Here is a 12699-nt window from a genome sequence, read left to right on the forward strand (position 1 = left end):
ATGTGGGAAACGGAAATGGTACACATGTACAAACGACTGTATATTACTGTCAACTGTAAACCATTAATCCCCAAATAAGAAATTAAAAAAGAATTTTAAATGTGCATAATATAAAAGGAATGCTGGATGTACATGGTTTTTTTCTTTGGTCCCTTGTTTCGTTGTTTGAAATTGGTAGGAAACTGAGAAGTACTGTCTTGGGAGATGCTGATCCTGGGAGCTGCGAGCCCTCTCCTGCCCCTCTACCTCCGCCCCCAGGGGAGTGTGGGAGAGGGGTCCAGCATCCTGCCTTGACCCGCGCCCCCGCGGTCAGGCTCGGCCGCAGCCCCGCGCGCCCCGCCGACACCCCTGGCCTCTGGCTGGCCGGCTGGCTCGGCTCCCGCGCCCGCGCTCCCCGCGCGCCCCGCGCGCCCAGCTCTAAAGTAAACACGGCGGAGCGGCGGCTGCGGGGCCGGTGCCGGTGCCGCCTGGGCGCTGCGGGCTGGGTTGAGCCATGGCCGAGAGCACGCCGGCCTCCCCGTGCAAGGGCCTGCACAGCGGCATCATCCAGTGGTGAGTGGCGGGTGTGTTGCCACAACAGGACCAGGAGGGATGCGGTAGGGGTGTCCCCACAGGGTGGTTGAAGTGAGGCGAGGAAGTTGGGAAGCCTCTCCTCGGCCACCGAAACCCCCATCCTCTGTCGCATGCCAAGGGCTCCGGGGCCGGGATTCAAGAGGACTGTGACTCAGGTTTTTCACCTGGGGGCTGGGGTTCCACACTTCCTGCGGAAAGCCGTGCGGACCGCCTCCCGCCGGTGCTGGCGCGTAGAGGGTACAGAGCTCACACGTGTGGGCGGGGGCCCGGAGAGGAAATGTTTTCTCCTGGTGTGAGACCCAGAATGGGTGTTTCCTAACTGAAAGCAATTCGGTTGCTAACTGTTAACTATGAGGTCCCCGGTTGTTTGTGAAGATTCAATCCTGGCTATTTACATAAGAATTATCATAGCCCTTGGGACTAATGAACTCAGGGATTTGTAGTGTTTCAGAAGCAGAAAATAAAACCAGTCCTAAAAAAAAAAAAAGTCCTAAAATAATCCTCGTAGTATGAGGTGAATGACTAATAACTGTCTAATAGGAATATTTCTCGGGAAGTGTCTTCTGGAACTTTTGTGCGTAAAATAGAAAAACTGAAGAGTATATTTGCGATTTAAATCCTAAATGGACTAAATGGTTACCCTTCCTAAGGAAAACCTTGGGTGTATTTTATCTTACATAACAGGAAAAAAAAATCTTAAGAGTGAATACTGTGGTGCAGTGTTTTCTGAGTGTTACCCAGCAGTGCTGTTTGTTTTATAGTCACTGACTCAAACCTCTAGATGACTTACTAGAGAAAGGATTCTGAGAATGACTTTGTCAACTATTTCAGGCCACCATTTAGTAAACAGTTTGCAGAGCTTGTATTACTTATGCTCCGGAGACTTGAGAGAATGAGAAGAGTTTCAAAAATAACTGGGAATCCCCCTACAGTGTTTTTGTCAGTTTTTTTTTAAACAGAAGGCAGGCTGCCCTCAGTGCACCCTAAATCACTCCACTGGCTGAGTGGAGGTGGCTGCTTTTCAAGTTTGGGAAAGGGCTGGAGCAATGGAGGGGAGTGGCTTCCCAGAGGAAGACTGGTAGATTTGACCTGCAGGCACTGTTCCGGTGGTCACACTGGTGGAAAACAAGTTCTTAGGTATCCAGTCTTGGAAGTGGGCTGTTTAACAGACCGCTGGCACTGGTGTTTTGTTCTTGTTGTTGTTTGTTTTTTAAATGTCTTTATTGGGGAATTAATGTTTTACATTCGACAGTAAATACAATAGTTTGTACATGCATAACATTTCTCAGTTTTCCATATAACAATACAACCCCCACTAGGTTCTTTTAACTGTGACACTGAAACACACCCTTAACCACATCACACCCACAAGGGTGACTGTTCTTGAACAAACCGAAAAGTTGAACCCTTACGCATTGCTGGTGGGAATGCAGAATGTGTTGCTACTGTGGAAGACGGTATGGTAGTACTTCAAAAACTTGAAAATATAATTACCATGAGATCCAGCAAGTCCCAGCAAGGCAGAAAATACAACGGTGGATGGCAGGTGTTGGGGCTTGGGGTGAGGAGTTATTGTTTAATAGGTATAGAATTCAGATGGTGCAAGATGAAAAGAACTCTCTGCATGGATGGTGATGATGATTGCATAACATCTCATTGCAATTTATTGGATGAAAACACTGAACCACTCTAATAAATCACTTGAATTTAAAAATTCTACTGAACAGAACAACTGCTTCACAGTAGAGAGGGAGGAGAGCTGTGTGTACATGTCCTGGGCCACATGCACTGAGGCACGGGGAAGCCACCTGACTACAAAATTATCTGAGGGGCCAGGTGGTGGCACACCTGGTTGAGCGCACATGTCACAATGGGCAAGGACCGGGGTTTGAGCCCCCAGTCTCCACCTGCAGGGGGAAAGCTTTGCAAGTAGTGAAGCAGGGCTGCAGGTGTCTGTCTCTCTCCTATCTCTACCACCCCCTTCCCTCTCGATTTTTGGCTGCCTTTATCCAATAAATAAATGAATATATTTTTTAAAAATGTCATCTGAAGGGGTGATGGCTCTACCAGGGCGTGTTGTTTTGTGTTGTGGTGAGTAATTGGGTCTTCATTTATCACTACGGAAAACTAGATTAAGGGGGCCAGGCAGTGGCACACCAGGTTAAGTGCTCATAGCACCATGTGCAAGGACCCAGATTTGAGTCACCATTCCCCACCTCTGGTGGGATGCTTCACAGCAGTGAAGTAGGTCTGCAGGTGTCTCTCTCTACCTCCCCTCCCTTCCCCTCACTATTTCTCTTTCCTGTCAAATAAAAATAGGGAGAAAAAGTTAAAAATGGTCTCTGGGAGTGGTGGATTCATAATGCCAGCACTGAGCACCAACGATAACCCTGGTGGCAATAAAAGAGAGAGAGGAAACTAGATTAAAACATTTACAAAGTTTTCTAAAATAGTATCTACTGAACACAATCATTTGAGCTTTTGAATATGTCTGCTTCTGAAATACAGTTATCAACAAAACCCCACCATGTTGGTGACCGAAGAGTCAATATAATAAATATGTTTAACACTGTCCTGAGAACACAGGGTGTGTTACTGATGCTGATTAGTGGGTCCTTGCCGGGGACCATTTGAGAAGTGATTTCATGGCTAACTCTTGTGTCTGAGCATTGATCTTCACCAAAATGTCCTGCTGTAGGAATTCCAGCTGCCAGTTTCCTCTTCCTTGTCCTTCTCTTGCCTCCAGGTTGGTCGATAATTTCTGCATTTGTGAAGGATACAGTGTGCCTCGCTGCCTCATGTATGACATCTATATGGAAACCTGTGGGCAAAATGCTGAGAACCCAGTCAACCCAGCCACATTTGGAAAGGTAAGCTGTGCAGATCAAAAATAGACTACTCAGGCAGAGGAGATAGCATAATGATTATGCAAACAAACTCTTATGCCTGAGACTCTGAAGTCTCAGGTTCAATCTGCTGTACCACCATAAACCAGAATTGAGCAGTATTCTGAGGGAAAATAATAAAAAAAAAATCTTGGGGCGAGGGAGATAGCATAATGGTCATACAAAGAAACTCTTGCCTGAGGCTCCAAACTCCCAGGCTCAATCCCCTGCACCACCATAAGCCAGAGCTGAGCAGTGCTCTGGTGTTTCTCTCTGCATCTCTCTCTCTCAAAAAAAAAAAAAATTTAATTAAATTAAAAAATATCTCAGGGTATTACGAATGATGTGGCCTGATACCAGCAGAAACCAGGAAAAGTTCCAAAGCTCCTGATCTATGAAACATCCAGTTTGCAAACTGGGGTCCCTTCCTGCTTCAGTGGCAGTGGATCTGGGACAGATTTCACTCTCATCATCAACAATCTAGAGGCTGAAGATTTTGCAACTTATTACTGTTAACAGTATAACACTTTACCTCTCACAGTGCTACAAGTCAGAACACCTAGAGAAGCAGATGTGTGGAGCTGGGCTCGAATCTGGGTTATGAGAGGGCAGAGCAGACACCCTCCCTCCCAGATGAACTATCTTTTTGCCAGCCCTATAAGTAAGTTTTTTAAAATCCAAAATCCTGTATTAGTTCAGCATGGACTTGCTACTGAAAAGTCATTGAGTTATTCTTTTTTTTTTTTTTCCGAATCCCCCCCCCCCCAACCCTGAAGTCTTTTGCTTTGGTGCAATACATCAAACCCAGTCTAAGTTCTGCTTTGTGTTTTCTTATTTTTCTTTCTTTCTTTTTTTTTTCTTTTCCTTTTCTTTCTTTCTTTCTTTTTTTTTTTTTTTTGTCTCCAGGGTTATTGCTGGGGCTCGGTGCCTCCACTTCAAATCCACTGCTTCTAGAGGCTATTTTTCCCATTTTGTTGCCCTTGTTGTCATTGCTGCTGCTGTTGCTGGATAGGACAAAGAGAAATCGAGAGAAGGGGGGAGGCAGAGGGGAAGAGAAAGATCGACACCTGCAGGCCTGCTTCACCACTGCAGGTGGGGAGCTGGGGTCTCGAACCAGGATCCTTACACTTGTCCTTGCACTTCACATTATGTGCACTTAACACGCTGCACCACCGAGACCCCCTCAACTTCTTTTTATTATTGGTGATTTAATAATGACCCACAAGATCATAGGATAAGAGGGGTACAATTCATTCAATTCCCACCACCAGAGTTCCACATCCCACCCCCTCCATTGGAAGCTTCCCTATTCTTTATCCTTCTGGGAGTATGGACCCAGGGTCATTATGGGGTGCAGAAGGAGGAAGGTCTGGCTTCTGTAGTACTCAGCATTGATAGGTCAATTCATACCCCCAGCCTGTCTCTGTCATTCCCTGGTGAAGTAGGTTATCATGTTCTTCATGTGCAGTGTGTGTTTTCCATGTGCAGCCCATCTCAAGTGTTCACCAGCCACATGTGGTAGGTGGGTCCCATCTTAGACAACAGTCAACTAGATACTAAGTTGCCAGGCATCTCCTCTCTCTTACCCTCTGCTGCATGTTCTAACCACTGGCCTCTCTCCCTGCCCCTCCCCAGGAGTCAACTTCCTCTGCCCACTTCCAGGTTTTCTCTGATGGCAGTTTGCATGGCACTTCCTATGATGCTGTTCTGACCTTTTGCCCCACTGCCCAACACCGTGACTCTGTGAAGGCAATCGGGGTTCACAGGAAGGATGTCTGAGTGGGGAGGAAGTGACCAGCATTAATGTTTTCTATGCTTTTAAATTTTAATGCATTTGTAGTGTTTTGTCTTATATCATGGCCCCTTGCCCAGACAGATAGCTTTGAACTTTAAACAAACTAGTCATGATAAAGACTGAATGTCCCATGGTTAGTTGCAAGGCTTAGGTGGCAAATGTAGCCTCCTGAATTGTGGGTCAGACCTCCTTCTACTGGTTGTTAGACGAGATTGGGCATGTTCAGGGCGGTATGGTAGTAGACGGTCCAGTAGTTTTTCTCCCCAAGATGTTCTTAAGTTTAAATGTATCTCAGAAAGGGCTGAGTGGTGGTGTATGTGGTTGAGTGCAAATGTTATCATGTGCAAAGACCTGGGTTCAAACCCCGATCCCCAGCTACAGAGGGAGCTTCATGAGTAGTGAAGTAGTGCTGCAGGTCTTTCTCTTTTTTTTTTTTTCTGGGTTTTTTTTTTTTTAAATTTTTTATTTAAGAAAGGATTAGTGAACAAAAGCATAAGGTAGGAGGAGTACAACTCCACACAATTCCCAACACCCAATCCCCATAACCCACCCCCTCCCATGATAGCTTTCCCATTCTCTAGCCCTCTGGTAGCATGGACCCAGGGTCGTTGAGGGTTGCAGAAGGTAGAAGGTCTGGCTTCTGTAATTGCTTCCCCGCTGAACATGGGCGTTGACTGGTCGGTCCATACTCCCAGTCTGCCTCTATCTTTCCCTAGTAAGGTGTGTCTCTGGGGAAGCTGAGCTCCAGGACACATTGGTGGGGTCTTCAGTCCAGGGAAGCCTGGCCAGCAGCATCCTGGTGGCATCTGGAACCTGGTGATTGAAAAGAGAGTCAACATATGAAGTCAAACAATTGGTTGAGCAATCATGGATCCCAAGCTTGGAATAGTGGAGAGGAAGTGTTAGGGAGGTACTCACTGCAAACTCTAGTGTAGTCCTGCTTTCAGGTATATATTTTGCAGTAGTTTATGGATACGTGTGCACATAAGCTCTCTCTCACAGAAACTGGTGTATATCTAGGTTATGGAGGTCTTTCTCTTTTTCTCTCTCTCTCCTCTCATTCTCTCCCTCCTCTTATCCCCTCTCAATTTCTCTTATCAAAAATTTTAAAAAAAATTAAAAAAATATTTATTTATACCCTTTTGTTGCCCTTGTTTTTTATTGTTGTAGTTACTATTGTTGTTGTTAGTGATGTCGTCGTTGTTGGATAGGACAGATAGAAATGGAGAGAGGAGGGAAGACAGAGGGGGAGAGAAAGACACCTGCAGACCTGCTTCCCCGCTTGTGAAGCGACTTCCCCTGCAGGTGGGGAACCGGAATCCTTACGTGGGTCCTTGTGCTTTGCGCCACCTGAGCTTAACCCGCTGCGCTACTGTCCGACTTCCTCTCATCAAATTTAAAACTTAATAATAAATATATTTGAAAATAGATAAAAGTAATGTGGCGCAAAGCTCAAGGACCGGCGTAAGGATTCCGGTTCAAGCCCCCGGCTCCCCACCTGCAGGGGAGTCGCTTCACAGGCGGTGAAGCAGGTCTGCAAGTGTCTATCTTTCTCTCCCCCTCTCTGTCTTCCCCTCCTCTCTCCATTTCTCTCTGCCCTATCTAACAACGATGACATCATCAACAACAAAAATAATAATTACAACAACAATAAAAAACAAGGGCAACAAAAGGGAAAATAAATAAATAAATAGATGAAAGTAGGGGATGGGGCGATAGCACAGCGGGTTAAGTGCACATAATGTGAAGTGCAAGGACCTGCTCCAGGATCCTGGTTTGAGCCCCTGGATCGCCATCTGTAGGTGGGGGGTCGCTTCACAAGCAGTAAAGCAGGTCTGCAAGTATCTTTTCTCTGCCCCTCTGTCTTCCCTTCTTCTCTCAGATTCTCTCTGTTCTAGCAATAATAGCAGCAGCAACAACAACAACAATAATAGCAACAACAACAATGGGAAAAGATGGCCTCCAGTAGCAGTAGATTTGTAGTGCTGGTACTGAGCCCGTGATAACCCTGGAGGCAAATAAATAAATAAATAAATAAGTAAATAAATAAATAATAAAAGTACCTGAGAGGGCTACTGGTCCTATCTACACTCACTGCATAATCAGAAGAGCTTTGAAAGCGCCTCTGATGGGGAACCTTTTCTGACAATATGCCTTCACCCTCTCTGGGCCAACAACCACAGCCATGAGAGGGCAAGTAGAATGACACATTTCCCTCAAGAGGAAGCTTCTCTCCCTCTGGCTAGACACAGTTCTACCCTTCTACCCCAGGGTCTGTGACTCAGTAGGCAGGACACAGGCAGAAGGAAACACACTTGGAAATCCTCCTCAGGGGTCATAGGTCAGCTTTCAGCCAGTACAGCTATAATGCTCAGTGTGGCTTTCTGGATTGGGACCACAGAGCTGCTAATTGAGTCTCTTCCTTTCCTTTCTCCCTCAATTCTTCCTCATTTTCAGTGATCCTCTAAGTGGACAGGACTGAATTTGTCATAACACACACTCATCATTGATCCCTGCATGACTGATTCCTTCTGGTTATTCGGGTTTTTTAAATTGATTTAGTGGCTAGAGAGAGAGCTTACTGGAGAGGGAATGTGCTTTGCCTTGCACTAAACTTGGATTCAAACCAAAACCCCAAATATGAGGTACTGTGATATTGCTGTGTTGGTTTTTTTCCCCCTCTCTATCTAAGTGAAAAAGCAGCCTGAATTGAAATCATGCATATGCCAAGTACAAGTTCCACAAAAATAAGTTCTTTTGATTAAACATTGGTTTACTGGTTTGCAGTGTTAGAATTTTAAGACTGTAGTAACACACTCACACACACACACACACACACACACACACAACACACCACCTTCCTTAATTCTTTTTTTTTTTAATTTTTAAAAAAGAATGTATTTATTTACTCATGAGAAAGATAGGAGAGGGAGAAAGAACCAGATATCACTGTGGTACCTGTGTTGCCAGGGATTGAACTCGGGGCATTACAGTTGAAAAGCCAGTGCTTTATCCACTGCACCACCTCCTGGACCACCCAGCTTATCTTATCTTTCATTAAATAAGTTAATTGTGACACAAGCAGGTGTTGGGCACTGACACACTCTGGAGCTCACTGGTGTCTCTTGAGTAAGGCTTGCCAGCCAGCCAGAAATTCCCCCTACGGATTTTATCATTCAGCCCCCATGTGATCAGTCAGCATCTGAGGACACTTCTGAAAAAGCTATGGCTGAGACAAGCTATGGCTATGTCTTGGCATTACGGCTCTCTCCTTATCACCTGCCAGACAGCCTTATCAGATGGAAACAGGGTAGCTTTAACTTGACAGTTTAGCTTTGTGTGAGTCCTACTTCCTTTTCTAAGAAATCAGACTTAAAACAAAAACAAAAACTTTTCCAGTTTTTAACAGTTGCTTTATTATTGTGTTTATTTATTTGATAGAAATAGCCAGAAATCTAGAGAGAAGGGGAGATAGAGAGACAGAGAGACACCTGCAGCACTGCTTCACCACTTGCAAGACTTTCCCCCTGCAGGTGGGGATTGGGGGCTGGAAACCTGGTCCTTGCATACTGTAATGTGCTCATCCAAGGTGCGCCACCACCCAGTCACCTTATCAGTTGTTTTACCTCTAGGATAGTGTTACTGCAAAACTTTCCAAAGAAAAATTAAAAGAGAGAGAGACAGACAGACTCTTGGTGTGTGACAATAAGCACTTACTTAGTATTTTCCATCTTAACATTTCCCTTAGAGTCCATTCTTCAAGATGTTATGGTATGTGCTTTCAATTTTCATTGGGAATTTTCTTGAAGAATGGGCCAGTCCAGTGGAACTGGTATTGGGATGGGGCTTTGTCCTCTTAGATTTGTGACTAAATGGGGAATGGGAGGACTGGGAGGGAGGGTGGAGGAAAAGGAAGAGGAAATGATCCTAAACCATGTTTACAAGAGAAACAACAAATACCCAATTCTCATTTCCTCCCTCCTCCCCTGGGAATAGAGTTGAGTCCAGATTCCACACCAAGTTCCTGTGCAGATGTTAGAATGTTTCTTGCTCTTTTTTGGCAGGCCTGGCTGGGCATAGGATGGGTAATGCTCACCGCTGGTGCAAATGATTTCTTAAACAGAATATGGAATTTCTACAACACTGACCTCTTCATTTTAAATAAATTATTCATAGTTTTCTAACTATAAAAGCAACAATTTTTGTAGATTTGGTGGGGGAGATAGCATAATGGTTATGCAAAAAGTCATTCATGCTTGAGGCTCCAAAGTCCAAGGTTCAATCCTCCCCATAAACCAAAGCTGAGTACTGCTCTGATATTAATTAATTAATTGGTTAATTAACCAATTTTTATAGATAATATAGAAATTAGAAAAAGATGTAGGAAAAGAGTAAGATAAATACCTGACATGGTCTCATATACCCCAAATCAGAGATACCACAGTATTCTTGGGTTATAAATTGGGGAGAATTATTTAACATTTCCATACCTCAAGTCATAATTTGTAAAATGAGAGTATTCACATTAATAACATTGACAATATTATCTAAATTACGAAATTCTTCTAAGAAATTAAGACTGGTCCAGGAGGTCCAGGAGTGGATAAAGCATTGGATCCCAAGTGTGAGGTCCTGAGTTCAATCCCTGGCAGCACATGTACCAGAGTGATGTCTGGTTTTCTCTCCTCTTATCTTTTTCATGAATAAATAAATAAAATATTTTTTAATGAACTCAAACTATACATTCAATTAAAAAAAATAAATTAAAATATATGTAAAGAAATTAGAACAGACATGGCACTTAGGTTGTGCCCAAGAATCCTTAACTTTTCCAGTATAGTGTTAGGGAATGAGCCTGGGGCACTACCCAGGCATTTTGCTCTGGAGCCAACCCCAGACCAATGTTTCTGTTGTAGCATTTCATGAAACTGGAGGGAGAGACACTAAAGCACTACTTCACCATCTGTGGGATTCCATTTTTCATGTGGTGTGGGGATAGAACCTAGTTCCTCAAGCCATAGAAGGGATAAGCTCTACCTGCTGAGCCAACTCCCTGGCTGCAGAAATAATCTTTTTTATAACTATATGCCTGATTTTAGTTAGACTATTACAAACATTTTTACATTAGGCTCATGTGCATAATGGATAATGGCTGTAAAAACATTTTGTTTCCTCCAGAATTTATTAACCATTCTTCTTATTGAAAATTTGGGTTGCTTCTAATGTTCCTTCTTGATTGGTACAATTTCACAGCTCCCAGGAAGACTGTTTCTAATCTAGAGAGACAGGACAGAGGAAGATACACCACTTACTAGTGCGTAGTGTACACACACACACACACACACACACACACACACACACACACACACACACACACACGCCACACACATTATTTTCCTTCTTTCTGAATAGCACTGTTTTCATTTCTATCTGATAATTTTCCTGGGAGAGAGTCTAGAAAATTGTAATCAACCCACAATCTTCATGACAGTTTTTGATATCCCTTTATTTTTTTCTATCAAGGTTATGGCTGGGGTTTGGTGCCTGCATGATTCCTGTTTGTTCTTGGTGGCCCTTTCTTTCCTCCCTCCCTTTCTTCCTTCCTTCCTTCCTTCCTTCCTTCCTTCTTTCCTTCCTTTCCTCCCTCTCTCCCTTCCTTCCTTCCTTCCTTCCTTCTTTCCTTCCTTTCTATCTTTCCTTCCTTCCTTTCTTTTTCATTCTTCTTCCTTTCTTTCTTTTCCATCCTTACCTCCTTCCTATCTTTCTCCCTTTATTTCTCCCTTTCTTTCTTTCTCTCTCTTTCTTTCTGCCTTCCTTCCTTTTTATAGAAGATGAGAAACAGACACAAAGAGAAAGAGAGACACCTACAACACTGTTCACCAGTGTGAAGTCTGCCCCTATCCCTACAGGTGGAGACTGGACACTTGAACCCAGGTCTTCAAACGTGGGAATGTGTGTATACCAGATCATTTACTAGTGGGATGTTAATGCTTTCCCTGTTAATTTGTATGAGTTATCTTTATGTTAAATATATATATATATATATATATATATATATATATATATATATGCTTTTTACTTATTTCATTTTTTGGAAATTATCATCTCAGTTATAATGATCTCACATAATAGTCTAGGTTTGGAATGGCTCAATAAAATAAAGTGTCTGGACTACTGTTCTGGACAAATAGGTAATTTATTTCTTCTTCTCCCTCCCAAACCCCACATTTTTGCCAGAGCCTTGATGATGAACATGCTTCATACTTTATATGAAGTAATTAATTGGTTAATTATATTTTTAATTTTATATTATATATTTAATATTATGTTTTTTAATATTTATTTTATTTTTAAGAGAAAGAGAGAGAGAAGGAGAGGGAGAGACACAGAGGAACACCAGATCACTGCTCAGCTCTGGCTTATTGTGGCATGGGGGGATTGATTGAACCTGGGACGTAGGAGCCTCAGGCATGAGTGTCTGTGTGCATAACCATTATGCTGTCTCCCCTGCCCAGCACTCGCCATTTTATAACTAGATGCAAAGGGAAGGTTTACAGCGATTTTCTCAAGTAAGAGGAAATGATAATGTCAGAATCTGCTGTTGAAAGCAGAAATTTCTGGCTTATAATCTTGTCTCTAGACTTAGCAGATTTCCATCCCACTTTTTAATCTATCATTTATTTTTCATCTGTTCACTTGAGTTTACCTTTCCTGAAGGAACTTCTTCATTTGGCCTCTTGACCTGGATGTTTAAGTATATAAGATCTGTCTTTCCTCTTCTTTCATTTTGCCTGTTCCAAACTTGGATGTGGGTGGCTCCTTATAGAAAAACAAAGGGCCTGGAGCCAGAAAGGAAAGCGTTTTACTACACCGTCCAAGTCTGCAGCTTGAAGCTAAGAACAGTAAAGAAGAAAGCAATACACAAGGATACCAGCAGGATTAGGGACTGAATGGTTTTGGAGAGGAGTGTACAAAAATAGAAGACATTATTGTAGGATTGTTCAAAATACCTTTTTGATTGCTCAGAATACCTTCTGTGCTCTATGTATTTTTGTAATTTCAGCTGTCTCCAGGACTTCAACAGACATGCACTTGTATACGATGTGTGATATAGACCTCTTCTAATTAGGAAAAAACAGACGTCTGTTGTTTTTTTTTTTTTAAATGTAATTGACCATAAATACAGTATCAGGAGTATCTTATGAAAACATGACTGGGAGATTAAAAAAAATAATAATGAAGCTTGATAGCATTTGCTAGCACAAACCTTAAAATGAAAAAAGTCAATACATGAATTAAGAAAAAGTTCAAATGACTTATCATCTTGGAAAAAGAGGAAAATTGTAAAATCATGGGAAACTCACATGTTAAACTTTTTTTAAAACTAGTGGTTTAGTAATGGTTACTAAACCACTAATAAAATTACTAAGTGTAATTTTAGTACCA

The 12699-nt window shown here is 42.8% G+C and overlaps 1 protein-coding gene across 3 annotated transcripts in view; it reads left to right on the plus strand.

Moving 5' to 3' along the window:
* The first annotated feature begins 215 nt into the window (after nt 1-215).
* Nucleotides 216-12699, plus strand: part of RFX8 (regulatory factor X8) — an 85304-nt gene continuing 72820 nt past the window's right edge. For 2 of the 3 annotated variants that reach the window (XM_060187429.1, XM_060187430.1), the window contains exons 1-2: nt 216-552; nt 3320-3443. In XM_060187429.1, the coding sequence (XP_060043412.1) occupies nt 494-552; nt 3320-3443 (183 nt within the window). In that variant the 5' untranslated portion in view covers nt 216-493. The remainder of the gene's footprint in view (nt 553-3319; nt 3444-12699) is intronic. The other variant, XM_060187431.1, reaches the window with a different exon arrangement.

The sequence above is a fragment of the Erinaceus europaeus genome, chromosome 3 (genome assembly GCF_950295315.1).
Source record: "Erinaceus europaeus chromosome 3, mEriEur2.1, whole genome shotgun sequence".
Lineage (NCBI taxonomy): Eukaryota > Metazoa > Chordata > Mammalia > Eulipotyphla > Erinaceidae > Erinaceus > Erinaceus europaeus.